Below are 15004 nucleotides of genomic sequence, written 5' to 3' on the forward strand. Positions count from 1 at the left end.
AGAAGGACAGTAAAAAAATAAATAAAACACTTCATTGAGAACCTTATTTTAAATATGGATGTAAACTATCAATTAAATGAAGCAAATCATCATAATTCTTTCATTGCAAAACTGCCACAGCTGACAACAGGTAGCATCAAGAAAAATCAAACAAACAAAATGGCGAGTCAAAGAGGAAAAGAGACAAAAATGTGCACGGTCATTGGTCAGTTTTTTTAGTTTATAATCATCTGTTCCTTATTCATATTGTTGATTACAATAATTGGAAATTGTTTCCCTAATTTCAACTCAATATATTTTCATTCCCATACAATCATACATACATTATTACATGTATTTATGTAAGGTGTTCTTGAATCATAGTGAATCAAAGGGACTGACAAGACTTAGTGGGATGACATGTCCAGCCAAGAGCCTGGTTTATATCAAGAGATCTACTCTAAACTGTCTGTAGCTGCACACCGAACCACAGAAGAAAAAGTAGCTTATCTTGTCCTGACACGCCACTTATTGATATGATGGTCCAAAATAACAGATTAAGGAAGAAAGAGCTGGCTGTGGGCCATGCTTAAACCTCCACCTCCTCATCTGCCAGAGGTGTGGAGTTCTCACCGTAAACACGAACATGAATATCAGCCTACAGAGTTTGGAATTGGATGAAGAGAAGCCCACACAAAAGAACATGACGGAGACGCGTCTCTCAATGGGATTAAAGGACAAGCGAAGGAAGTTGATGGAAGCGCTCATGTGTATCCACAGCACTCATGCACATAAACACATTCACAGAAAAAGAGCTGAATGCTGCGTACCAAAATCCACTGCACTTGACTCAGTTACCATGGAAACAAGTCATCAAAACATTTTTCTTGGAGGGAACACCTGCTTGTTCTCATGTTGGCGATAAGCTTTTAAGTCTTTAAATTACCCCTCAAAGATCATTTGCCTTTGCCACTCTTAAAAAAGGCTTATTACCTATGGCATGTCAAAATGACTCATTCTCGTGTATTCATTATATATGACATACTTTTTCCTAGGATTGGAACTTTAAATCCTTTGCATTTCAATTGCTGAAAGTCACCCACAGCTGTCCTCCTTTGCAGGGATTATGTTTTCTTTAAAACCCCTGCGCCTGAAAAATTCCATCTTTATTCTCAATCTAGGTGTAAAGCAACACACTTTTGTAGCACTGACGTGGCATTGGATGTTAGCAAACCTGAGTGCAGCCACACTCTGTAGAAGGTGAGTTCTCATATTTGTCATGAATATAGTTCCAGCATCTTATCCATTACCAGTTATTGTAGTTCCATCAGTTCAAATATGGCTTTCGGTTTTGTGTTGTTTCAGGACCAGACCTCTACCCAAGCCACTATTCAAATAGTACAGTCCGGTACATTTGTCAAGCAATGTCTCAGAGGATAAAGTGAGGAGCACAACCATCAATGAAAAATCGAAGCAGGCCTCAGGAGTGCAATGTTGGAAGCCTTCTTGAGGTTGCTCTTCACATTACTCTTCAGAACCTTCTGGTCACTATGTATACAATGCTTGACGTGGCGGTTATTCTTTCCACTGATCCACTTCTCTGATGCTCTTGCTCTGATACCTAAACATGAGTTCATCCCACGAGGAGTGAGCCAGGTTACTAGGGGATTGAGGATCTTTAATGGAAGACAGTGGTTTAGAGCTTCCAGGTGAAAAGTTCATCCCTGCTCTCTCTCTCCGCTTCAAAATGTCACGTGACTTATGTCATGTGAGCCTTATTTAATTTCTTCTTCAAGGCTTTTGTCTAAACCCTAGAATGCAATTGTCAGGGGACTTTTATTAATACAATTTGGTTCCATGATTTTCATGTGTTGCTGCTGTCTGAGTGGCCTCGTGTGGCTTCAGCCAGCGCTCTGACGTCATTGGAGACAGTTTTCCTGCTCCGATCGAGTATTTTTTTCATGACGATATCATCTGCTATATTATATATTTATTGCCCCTTGGTCTACTGTTGAAAATTGCATTCCATTACATCACCATGTCGATTTGAAAGGAAATAATTGTCCAGGCCTATTAGCCTGGTATCTATGTATTCTGCTCATGAGGATCATCCGAACGGTGTGGCACTGCAATTCCTGAAGTACGTCATTCTTCAATTGATTTCAGTTCCTTTCTTATGTGTGTGGCTGAATTTTTTATGCAATATTTTATTCATTCACTGAGTATAATTACATGTTGCTAGGCAACAACATGTTTCAATACTGCAACCTTTAGACTGCACTACGCAAGGGCAGTTTTGCTCATGTCGTCTTCAAGTTTTTATTTTTAAATGATGCTTCAAATTAGCTCATTGAACACAATATTTAACACATGACACAATTACAACTTTATGACGCCATTTCTGACAAAAGTGCGTCTGAATGCTTGGTGATGAAGTCTGGGTACTGAATTTTGGGTTTGTTGATGTCGAATTTTTGTATATTTATATATGGGAGGCAAAACAATATCGAATATAGAAATTTGACGGTGTTTAAAATTCAAACTTTGATTTCAATGCTGAATAAAATTCAGTAGTAGAAATTCATATTCAATGTCTTATGGCACAGATATACTTTCAGTCATTCGGGCTCTGAATGGCAAAATTGTAAATCCCAAACACTAAAGGATATCTCAGCAACTGAGCACCGTGAGATTCCTGAGGTTTTCTTCCATGACTCATCCGATTTTCATGTCTCTTCAGCAAATGGTTTGCAGCGGATGGCGAGTTGAAAATGAGTTACAGCTCTGTGTTTCTCCGTGAAGCATCTCCTGCTTTCCCGTTGGACTCAGTGGAGCCAAAAGGCAGGTTTGGCCGCGCCTTAGTAAGGCTCACGCAAATTCTGAATGTGTTACAGTTTAACTACATATGAGAGGAGACAAGTTTGTCTACAAAAACTGGAGATAACCATTTTTCTGTGACGCACCACTTTCTCACAGCGATCAAATTAAAACAGAACTCTGGTTTTGCTTTTCTCCTCTGCTTCACTCTGGGGAGCTTAATCACACCCTCAAAATTTCACTTGTTGACCATTTCATTTTTTTAAATTTAAGCCAACAGTAGAGGAGAGCGGCTATGTTTTAAGCTTTAAATGGCATTTCTAGGTGAAAATATGGAGAAGCTGCAAGCAGAATTCTGAAGTCTTTGTCATGGTTCATGCTTTTACTTTGTCACTTCCTGTGTTCCGGTTCCTTGTTTGCTCTCTCACCCCCTCCAGCTTCATGGCAGCGCAGCTGGTTCTCATTCCACTGATTGCCTCTGCAGATATTTATACACCTGGAGAACCAGCATGTGCTGCCAGATGATTGTCTTTTGTTCTTATGGTACTCTCTCTCTCTCTCTCTCTCTCTCTCTCTCTCTCTCTCTCTCTCTCTCTCTCTCTCTCTCTCTCTCTCTCTCTCTCTCTCTCTCTCTCGCTCCGTTCACTTGTGCCTTGTATATCTCTCTGTTTTGCTCTGTGTTCATATCCTCTTTCTGTCACCTTTGTCTCTCTTCTCGCTCTATATAGCTCTCCTATTGCTTGCACCCTATCATTATCTCCGTGTTAGCTTCCTTGAGTGTTTGTGTTACTCGCTACTTTAGTTCAGCCTGTGTGCTAGTTATTTCCTCAGTTAGAGTTTTGTTTTCACCTCTACCGAGTGTCTTTAGTTTTGTATTAGCCTTGTCAGAGTTATATGTTAGTTGTTCCCGTTTTCAGGCTTGTATTTCTTACACCTGCTTTCTGTTTGAGGTTTATCCCCTCCGTTCGTGTTTATTATTTTGTGTTTATTGTAATAAATCTTGTGATTAACTGTTAACCTCACTTGTCCGAGTCCTGTGAGTTCAAAGTCATCTGCTCTTGGGTCACCTTAGCTTAGCAGTTATGACAGTCTTTTGTTCTCCTCCCATTCATTTCCATTGGGAACATTTTGGGACAAATCCTGGTGTATCTTAGGAATTCATAGTTTTGAGCCTTCGATTCCCAACATGCTTTGGTTTTTGAATGTTGTCGTTTTGACTTTCTTGATGTAAAATGACTCTTGGATCACAATGATCCCTACTGACCCTGAAGTTTTCATTTGCGATGTTTATGCGTGGCTGACACATTTGTGTCAAGTGCAGCTGTATATCTAGGATTGTGCATGCGACTGCTCTCCTCCCCAAAGAGCTAAAGCCAAGTCACTGAGCTGCACTTGAGCAATGGTAGGAAGCACTCATGCCGGTCAAATTATCCTGGCTTTGAGTCAAGCATGTCTGGGTGCAGGGGGAACAGATGAGACTGCGAGTGCACTCGGTGAGCGCAGAGGAACATGACATGAAAAGAGGGACGAGCTTATTAACAGGATTAAACAACGGATGGCTAATTACTGATGATCTTAAAAAAGGACAAAGACCTTGTTTGATTCACTGCTTGGTTGTCATGGAAACAGGCTGTGTTTAGAACTCTCGATCAGTTCACCCCTGATGTCTCAATTCTTAAGATGTCTGATCATGCAGTTACGTCAGAAAGTGAGACATGAATCTTACAAAGTTAGAGCTCCCAAAGTTGATGGCTGCTGGGAACTTTATTAAGCGCATGAATCTCATTGTATGAGGAATGGACCACAGTCCTCCTTCAGGGGTCGCCACAGAGAGTCTGCCTCCTCCACCTTGTGCTTCCTCCCTACTCCCCCGTTGTTTTCACCTCATCTAGCTTCTGTTTTTCATCCATGTTCCATGTTTCCCCTCCAAACCACTTGCCTGAGACAGGCTCTTGACTCAGAGTGTCTGTGCAACAATTTCCTTTAAGGATTTTGTCTGTTCTATTCTAATGCTGTTGTTTTTGATTTGGGTTACAAGATCAGGTCAGATCCCAAAGGCTACAAAATGAAACAGTGCACATACTGACAGACATTTCAAAAAGCAAGAATCATTTTCAGACAAATGTTATAAGAGACTAATATCAGCTTTTCAATTTGATTCAATACGAAATAAACATAACAAGGGAGTTTACGTTGGTGATGCAAGTGTGAGAAGCTCAAGAGAATCAAAGATGGATAGAAGTGGAAGAAGCAATTCAACAGGGATCACAGCAAAGACTGGATCAGACTCTGCTGCTGCCATTGTTCACATTGTTTTCATCCCATGGTACTGTCTGCAGAAGGACGACGCATGATAGTGGAAAGAGGGCATGGAGAGCAAAACCCAACCTTCCACTGATCATCATGGGAAAAATAACAAACAAGGAGGATTGTCTGAGGAGGATTGGAAAGACCTCTCCAATCATTTCATGTGGCAGCCAAGGGCTTTAAAACCAGAAAACTAGATCCCCTTCAACCAAGGTGTCTCTTGAGCTCTCTGTCAGCCAGTGGGGAAACACAGAGGTGTTTTACGGTGTATTTACTGTAGGGTCCAATAATGGAACAGGAAACTAATTTCACATTCCGCTGCTATTACCACATACCTGCCTGTGCTGAAGTACAGACACATGAACACAGCGCTGCTCACTCACCTTTACCATGCTGACAATTTATCATTGATCCTTTATGATGGTTAGAAGTGACTTATACCTCGTTTTATTTGCATGTGTGAAAGCCAATACTAACCAGCCCCTAACACTGTTCATTTTTGGTAAATTTTTGCTTGATTTTTTTAAACTTTCCAAACGAAAACGAGGAACTGTTTTAAACAAGCATGTTTTGCCCTGTTTTTTTATTTCATTTCATGATTTTTTTTTTGTTAATTATAGATTTTAATATTCACTAGTATTATAAAGCTTAGTTGTAGCATGTTCCTGTGTCTGACACTTTAAACATCAGTGTTTGTCATCTGGAGAAAAACAGTTATTAGACCTTCAGTGCTGCTTCGGATTAATGCATTTATAGGTTTGATAAGACATTATCAAAGCCACATCTCTCTTCATGACCTGTATGTCTCCAGGACCCAGAGCTGACCCTTCTCACCCTGATCATGGACTGTTTGTCCCTCTTCTCTCTGGCAGGAGGCTACGGTCGATCCAGACCAGAACCTCCCATCACAGGAACAGCTTCTTCCCCTCGGCCGTCAGACTGTTGAATTCGTGAACAGCCTGTGTTTGTGGGTTATTTATTTATTACTTACTTCTTCTTCTTCTTGTTATTCATGACTGTTATTCCAAAGCCCTTTCTTGGTTGGTGGCATCTCCACTGACCATGGCAATAAAGCTGATTCTGATCAGACGATCAAGATGGCTGTGCACTGGCAAATTCACCAGGCTAACTCACGGCATGACAGCTCACAGTGACTACAAGATGGATGGATGCAAAATCTGAAATCATAATGAAACCAGCCTTTTCTCATCTGAGACATTACTCCGTCCGTATGATTGGAATTTTCCAGGCCACAAAAAAGTACTGTTTGAAGAAGTGGCTTGTCATCGTGCTCTGTGGCTGCTGGGCATTTGACATGGCGTCCCTAACTTTTTATGACAGACTCATAATAACCCTTCCAAAGTTTCAAGAAGAATTCAGCACAGGAATGTTAATATTAAGCAAACTTTTTTTTCAAGCAAACAAGAACCTAAGAACACACCCAAGCTCAGTCACTAGAACTCTATAAACCTCAAATCAGCAATGTCTTTACAATACAAATCTGGCATTTGATTTTCAATTTCTGCTCTAGTTTAGATTTTCAATCTTTTCTAAGCTCCACATCAGTCTCTCAGTTCATGGATATACAGTACTGTTTAGCAGCATCAAAGAGTGCCTGAACAAAGAGTGAAAGGATGGTAAAAGCGCACTTGCGTCAAAAGAGAAGACAGAACAATTACTGTGAAGTCGATCAAAGAAATGCTAAAACTCCAAGGTTACATACAGTAGCTCAGCATGTTTGTGATGGCATAGATTGTTTGTTTTTCCAGGATGTCCCTGGTGATAGTCCTCAAAGTAGATCCACATTCCACAGACTAAATGGAATATCTACATGAATTATCTTATTTGTTTTGCCCAGCATGTTATCTGAGCAGCAAGTCAGCATCCTCCATCTGAAACATATAGTCACACCTGTCCACTGCATGTCCAACCTCACTAGTAGTCTTCCTCCATCTCCATCATCTGTATCTTCTCTCCACATGACTAAACCATGGGAGTCTGGCCTCATTTATTTTATCACCAAATTTCCCCACAATGATGTATTTCAACAAATTCTCCATCTGCCAGCGGCTGACACAGAGGGACACCATCTGGGCAGCTCAAGGAGGCACCAGAGCGACACGCACCCAGGTCTGCTGAGCCCGAGGGTGAAACAAGGACGAAAGACTGGGAACTCCACCAGACTATATCCTTGGAATCACCACACCCAGCACATGAATGAAGGAACATAAACATTAATTTCTAGTTAAAAAATATAAAACCCAAGATTCATGACTTTGATAGATAGATAGATAGAACCTATAGCATATAGCCTTTGGGATACTGACATTGTAACAAGACCTGCTGGACCAAATAAAACCAGCTCTTTGGGTTTAGAATAGCAATTAAACTGCACGTGGCAGCAAAATGCTCCTTCTGTCTGCATTCAGCAAAGGAGAATATCATAACCAAATTTGGCCCCTTTCCAAGGTCAGATATTTGCACATCATTTGGCTGCCAAACTCAGAGGACACAGTAATGAAAAATATATTTTCAAGCCAATTTTAAAGTAGAGTTAAAATATAGCTGATGTTAGAGGGAAAGTCAAATCTATACTCAAAAAAAGATCTTTGAAAACGTAAGTCTTTGTTTGGGCCTCTTTTTCGGAGCATTGCAAAGCGATTTAATGCTGCTTTATACTGCAGTATTGAGGTACAAAAGTCCACAAAATATAAAATCCTTGCTCGGATCTTCAGTTGGCCGACTTGGCCCTTGACACACGAAACAGCCTTCAACAACAGTGAAATACCAACAGGCCATGAGCAAAATCCGCGGTAGCTCCTGATGTAGGAGTTTGATTCTCCTTGAACAGGGTGAAATCCCATTGTGAACTATGCTTGTAAATCCCAAACCTTCCACACATTATGATGCAACACTCCAGCAGGTTTTCATTTTTAAAACCACTAACCACTTGCCGCTAGTGCCCTCAACAAGAAGCTTGTGTTTTAAAAGGTTCTGAAAGGAAACGTGTGCAATACGAGATTGAGGATTGAAGTAAACAAAGTTGACCAGGAACTAACCTTTTGTGCAAATGTCCAAGACCTACAGTACAGACACACAGCAGCGATGTCTCAGAAACCAGTTGTAGGGTGGCAGTTCCATATGAATATTGAAGTCACTGACCCCTTCGGAACATGACAGAACATCTGGCAGCCTTTCATTAAAATCTGGTGGAAGTACTAGCTTATTCCTTTTCATTTTTTTGTTTACTGAACCTCAATTTATTTAAAATACTTTAGTCTGTTATGGTTGCTTTCAAAACTTCTTCCAGCTTAGTACCAATATTCAATTATGTTCAGTCACAGAACACTCAAAGATGACAAACTGTTGCACCTCAAGTTTTGAAGTTTCGGGGTGTCAGATTTTGATTCTTGCAGTTGATCTCCCTGGACCCTCTGGGAGCAATAATTAAATCGTAATAACTAACCCACCTCCCCATGACGGCACCTCAAACTGCAGTCTTTAAAATATGTGCCAGCAGTTCATGAATTTTGAATGACTTCCTGTCAGAATGATACATGTAAAGTCCAAAGCCATTTACACAGACTTGGAGACTGTTTATCCAGCTCTATGAGCGGAATGGTCATGTAAGATAGATGTGAGTAGTTGTCTGATTATTCTACCTGGGGCTTTATAGTGTTTAATTATTCAACCTGAATGCCATTGTCAAGTCAGCCGCTGCATAGCAACCAAACTCGTCGCGTGTCCTTGGACTTTATTCCCGCACCGCTGTTAGATAATTTTGCATTGCCACGTGAAAAATAACAAGCGTCGTGCCGGACTTTTTTTTTCCCCTCCACCATGTAAAGTCAAAATATTCAGCTTTAATCCCTTTGTAGAAAACGGAAATAGAATTCATTGCTTGTTGGTGTAGAGCAATTAAACAAAGGATTAGAGCGGGACAATTTCCCCCTTATCTTCTGCTTCTGAGTTTTTGGGCCATGCGACTCTGCCCATCTGCTTGCTGTCATTTAATTTTTAATGTCTCTGCCCTCGAGCACAACAGTGTCGACTGATCATTCCCACAAGTTTTTATGTGTAAACTATGAGTCAACGCGTCCTGCTGCCAGTGTTAAATTATCCTGAAACAACAAAGCGGCATCTGTACTCATTATGTGCTTTTCCAAATGGGCTTTTCTGCGCCGACATCTTGGCTCTTCAGGGATGTAGGTCGTTGCCCTACAGCTATTTTTCCCTCATTCAAATTCCGGTTGGTATGATGTGTAAAGTGAAGCGTTATCTCAACAACAGCGCGGCGTATGAGACATAGATTTTAAAGCCATTAGAACTTAACACTACATTTGTCACCAAGCAAACAGATATTAAAATGGCATCAAAACACAGGCAGCATGACAAGCCCTTTAATGTTGCTCTCCAGTCAGCGGAGACTGAAACAGGATGGCAATGCTGTGCACATTTGTTTTCTCACAAACAGCTAGGTCCTTACGGTATTTGGCACACACACATAAATCACTACTTTAATCTAACAACGGATTGTAATTACTTCAGAAATTCTTGTCGCGCCTCTTACCATATCCCAAAGGGAGAGCCAAGCGACCCTGCGAAAACTCAATTTGTTTTCTCAGACTTGTTCTTCCCCTTCGGGTACAGAAGGAATAGATTGACCAAGACTTTGGCTCAGCTCTTCCTGCCTTCCTTCACCAAGACTGATTTGTCTGCTGATTCCGTCCTTCTCTCTCGGGACCCCAAGATACGTAAAGTCGTCCATCTGAGAACGACAGCTCATAGAGAGCGTTTTTTTTATCCTAACTTCTTCTAATTTTTCTGCTAATTTCTCATGAGTTAGCACATCTCTGTTCTACTGAGTCAACAGCACCACATCACCAGCAGACAGCAATGATGTCTTCAATCTTGAGGTTTTCACCAAATCTTGTATTGATGATGGGAGAATCCGATCAGTGTGCAATGCTTTCTCCAGGACATCCCAATGATTCTCAATGGGACTAAGGGTCTGGACACTTTGTCGATGTGTGAGAGGGATCCGCTCTTTCACAGAGCCTGAATCTCGGCATTGTCATCTTGGAGTATGTCTGTATCGACAGAAAAAAAAACATCTGCAAAGAAACTATACCACTACCAAAAACTCTAACCCAATAGGAGGCTTGTGGTGACTCCTTGGGGCGTCCAGGTTGTCACACAGTGGGGACTGTGTCACGTAAAAGAAAGACAAATGTTGGTGTTAGGGTTACATGGCTTGTGTCACTTGGTATATATACTACATCAAGCCTTGTTGGAGGCACTGCCAAACATCGTGTGTGTTAAAGAAGTGATGAAAGCTCTCGATCCTCACGCACTGACCTGATAATTTGTGGCTAGGCAGAGGAGAACCATGGGTCGAGTGGAGTAACCTGTATACAGTCTGTGAAACAATTTCAAATCAAATTGTATAAATAAAACCCATAGTTTCTTTGCTTTTAGTATTCAAAAGAAGAACAATTCAATTCAAAATAAGAATAATCCAGAGAAAAAAAAAAGGGGAAAAAAAAGGACCCTGATCAATAATTTTATTGGTACAGACGTTGGTATGTGCACATCAATGGAAGATATGTCAAGTCAATGTCCTCAAGCTCCATAACCAATACCTGCGTTCTAGTGCCACACATTCATGACTTATTTTGAAGTGTGGAACAAAATCTTCTTGAAGGCCCTCCGGAAGTCTCTGTTGAATATGGTGTATATGATCGGGTTGAGACAGCTGTTGCAGTAGCCGATCCAGAAGAAGAGGTTGAAGAGAGTCTCAGGAATGGTACATTTCTCGCGGCAGAGAGCGTGAAGACTGTACGTGAAAAAAAAGGGAAACCAGCAAAGGACAAAGACGCCCATCACAACTGCCAAAACAAATGTGAAGCGCTTCTCTCTCATCTGTGCCACTTTGTTTCTGGATAAAGACAGTTGCCTGCTCCTGCGAGGCACAGGAGAAGGAAGGAGGAAGAGGTTGGAGCTGTGTTCGGAGGAAGCCCATGATATGGAGGCGCAGGAAGGAGGTGGGGGCTGTAGTCGATTTGTGTCTACATCTTTTTGCTCATCTGTTTTCATCTTCTTCCCAACTCTATGTGGGAACCTAAGTGAGGAAAACGTAGAGGAAGTTTTGATGTCAGCCTCACAGTTTTTTTCCTCCAAGTCAATATCATCCAGATCTCCTCTTCGCTGGCTGCTGCTGTCCGTTTTGGACGAGTTGCGTGTGTTTGCAGGCTGCACTCTGTCAAGCTCATACTGGGATTTTCGATCCAATCCTTTTCTTTGGTGAGTCTCAGCAGCACCGACGAAGCAAGTCTCTGACTGTGAGGGCTGCCTCTCCATCACATTCTTGGCCACGAACACAGTGGAGGCTCTCTGCTTGGCAACACGGTAGATCTTACAATAAACCAGAATCATGATCACGCCTGGCGCGAAAAAAGAAACAAGACAGGAGGAGAGGATGTACCAGGTTTGATTGTTGATAAGACACTCCTGATGGGACATTTTCACGTCATCATCGACCGAATTCCATCTCTCTTCATTGTTCGTCATCAGAAGTGGAGGGGACGAGATGACGATTGAGATCAGCCAAACTATGCTGATCATCAGCTTGATCCTTTTGGGGGTCCGTTTGCGGTTGTAACTGACGGCTTTGGTGACCGACCAGTAGCGATCCAGGCTGATGGCGCAGAGATGGACGATGGACGAAGTGCAAAAAAGGACGTCCAGGGCCAGATAGAAGGAGCACCAGATGGAACCAAAGTACCAGTAGCCCATGACCTGGTGGGAAAGGGGCGTTACTTGATGTAATAATCACCAGTGGCGAGAAAAAGACGAACAGCGTTTTCTTCAGCCAGTCACAGTCAGTTTTGAAAGAAACTAAAAAAGGAATTTTCAAAGCACTTTGCCCCTGGGGGTTTATCATCAGCACTTCTTTGAATTTTTGAAGCTGACAGGATAGGGACTCAAAAATATCCATCACACTTGAGCAGACTTAAAGCTTTCATTAGTCCTTTGAAATCACAATTAAAAGCAGCCTTGCAACTTTCACCACCATTTCTGTTTGATCAAAAGAGAATGCGCCAGAACGCTGGGCTTGGATCTTTCAAGGCTTTTGGATATATCATTTATATTTAGCTACCAGCTAAAGAAATGTACACCTTAAAATATAAAGGTGTTTTAAGGTTGTATTAATATACATCTGATATATTTGACATTGAAAACTATTGAGTCCCTTCTGCCTTAGATTTGAAGAAATTGATGGATTTGACAAGGAATAATTTCTTATGGGAACAGATGATTTGAATTTGAATTTATCTTGAGTGCTAGCTGAATAAAATACATCAAACAACAAGGAAAGTGAATGTAAACTTTACAAGTACAAATAATAACGACAGTCACACATTTAATGAAACACGGCCATATTCAGAAATTAAATTGATAAACTAGACACTAAACTTGACACGACTTACTGTCGACAGTCGACAGTAAGAGGTGGAGCTGTCATCCACCCTACAAACAATCCCTTCGTTGACTCAAACTCCAATAGCTAACAGGACAGCTCCCTACAAATTCCACTCCGGTGGCAACTGATGATGAAGTACAGCCAATGACACTTCCATCACACTGAGCTTCTCCACTGTCGACACCTCCCATCAATGAGCCAAAGCTTCAGAAAAGAATCAGCTCTCTTGTGAGTGGAAACAACTTCTGTATTTTTCTTGTCCTCCCTCCATCACTGTCTGGTATTCCACTGCACCCGAGGCTTGCAGTAAACAACGGACACGCTTCACAAAAGGTAATTATTGAACTTATACGGCCTGAATTTAATGAAGGGTTGCAGGCAGATTACAGCATAAGCCTTCTCACAAAGGTAGCCTCCCTTTGGAACTTCATTCATCAGTCAGTAGGATGACGTCTGTGCTTATCTGGACAGTTTTTCAGTCGGTATCCTATTATCTTGAGAACAAATAAGAGAGGTGCATTCTACACACTGCTGCCAGACGTGGCCTTTAGACTGTATTCATGCAGCCCTCATTTTTTTCCATAACTAGTTCAGCGTGAACTCTCTCTCTCTCGCTCTCTCTCTCTCTCTCTCTCTCTCTCTCTCTCTCTCTCTCTCTCTCTCTCTCTATATATATATATATATATATATATATATATATATATATATATATATATATATATATATATATTTCTTTTGTGAGTTTTGTGATTTCTTGTCCCCCAAAATATATTGAAATAAAATTTGGATTTAAAAAAAAAAAAAATCTTTAAAATCTTATTGCAGAAATATTTTGTTAATATTTTTTTCCTGTGTTTTCTATGTGAATTATATAATCCTATTATTTAATCTCTTTTCTACCCTCCCCTTACTTCTAGATTGATGGCCACTCATAACAGTCACAGTATATAAAGTGGCCAGATAGGATTTTTAATTGCCCACCTATGCAGACGGTCGTAAATATTGTTTATGTGACTTCAACATATCCAGTGAATACAGTGTAGGCTATATTCAGAAATCAGTGTCAACAAGGAGCTGGATTATATTGATAGTGTTGGTAAATAAATTCAGGAGAAACCTCTATGGCAAGTCTCTACTCTGTTTATTTTAGGATTACTATTTAGCATGTTCAGTCAGGGGAAGAGCATCTGGTATCGTGTTGCTGAAGAGGACAGCAAACCTTTTTTTATCACAATTTTCACACACTCATGATGCGATGATATTACAATAAGTCACACTTAATGTTTGTCATTTAAAACAGAAGACCCATTTACAAGATAAATAACATCCTCACCTCATTGGCCAAGGAGAAAGGGATGACCAAAGTGGCCACCAGGATGTCAGCTGAGGCGAGAGAAACCAGGAAAAGGTTTTGTGGTGCCCTTAAGGCACGACTGGTGAACACTGCAACCACCACAAGGACGTTCCCCACCACAGTTCCCAGTATGATGACTGACACCACCAGCACTATGATGATTGACGCCATGTTTGAGTGGGGAGCCAAAGGAGGAGCTGCAGAGGAGTAAATCTGAGTGACATTCTCCAGTGAAGAGTTTGGGGGTGAAGTTGCCATTACATCCAATAAGTCCATCCTGGTTAAATCACTGGCGTTGTTTCGCTCATTTTATCAGCCTCTTTTCATTCAAGGCAGATGCTGGGGACATAAGAATATTGTGAGATGAATCGTAACTATAACAGTCTGAGCCACACAATTGTTTAAGAATCTGTACATTAAGCAGTAATGTGGGCTTTAAAAGTATGCATTTCATACCTGCTGAAGCATGGAGTCCTTGGTCCAGAGTTTGTTCTGCTGTCCTACTTATTATGAGTCTGGCGCCACCAAAAAGAACATATTTAAAGATGCTGTTGGATTAGCCGCTCCGCATGTCACACTCCTTCTCTCCCAAACACAGATATGTGCCAATAAATAAGTAAACAGTCGGGAAAATATTTTTGCGAATGCAAGTGGATGAGGTGATGCCATGACGGGAGGAAAAAAAAAAACATCCTCACTTTGAGTGGTGGCGGAGGAGAGTGACTCTGCTGCTGCTGCTGTTTTGTGCTCGTCTGTTGCTGGAACGATGGAGGGGAGAGGGAGAGATGAAAGAGTCAGAGATGCATGCTGAGGAGATTGGGTGGAAGCATAAAGACTCTGCAGAAGAGGACTGACTCCCAGTTCATCCATTTATTATCGAAAGGGAGAGGAAGACACTTAATGGGAGAATAGGTGGGGATTCTTTTTAATAATGAACGAAAGAACAGAGTTACCGAATCAAGTTTTATTCTCCAGTCTGAATCTCATTAGGGAGTCAGAGTGATGAGTGGCTAAACGATGATGTGATCCTCCATGCAATCTTTGCATTGCATAGAGGATCAGTT

The 15004-nt window shown here is 41.2% G+C and overlaps 1 protein-coding gene across 1 annotated transcript; it reads right to left on the reverse strand.

Annotated features, from left to right (window-relative positions):
- Positions 1 to 10682: 10682 nt before the first annotated feature.
- LOC128758951 (alpha-2Db adrenergic receptor-like) lies at positions 10683 to 14638 on the reverse strand. The gene is made up of 3 exons (XM_053865470.1): positions 14397 to 14638; positions 13920 to 14279; positions 10683 to 11901 (listed from the first exon to the last, which is right to left on the reverse strand). The coding sequence occupies exons 2-3, from the start codon at positions 14214 to 14216 to the stop codon at positions 10774 to 10776; spliced, it is 1425 nt and encodes a 474-aa protein (XP_053721445.1). The 5' UTR covers positions 14217 to 14279; positions 14397 to 14638; the 3' UTR covers positions 10683 to 10773.
- Between the last annotated feature and the right edge of the window lie 366 nt (positions 14639 to 15004).

This window comes from Synchiropus splendidus, chromosome 5 (genome assembly GCF_027744825.2).
Source record: "Synchiropus splendidus isolate RoL2022-P1 chromosome 5, RoL_Sspl_1.0, whole genome shotgun sequence".
NCBI classification, from domain to species: Eukaryota; Metazoa; Chordata; class Actinopteri; order Syngnathiformes; family Callionymidae; genus Synchiropus; species Synchiropus splendidus.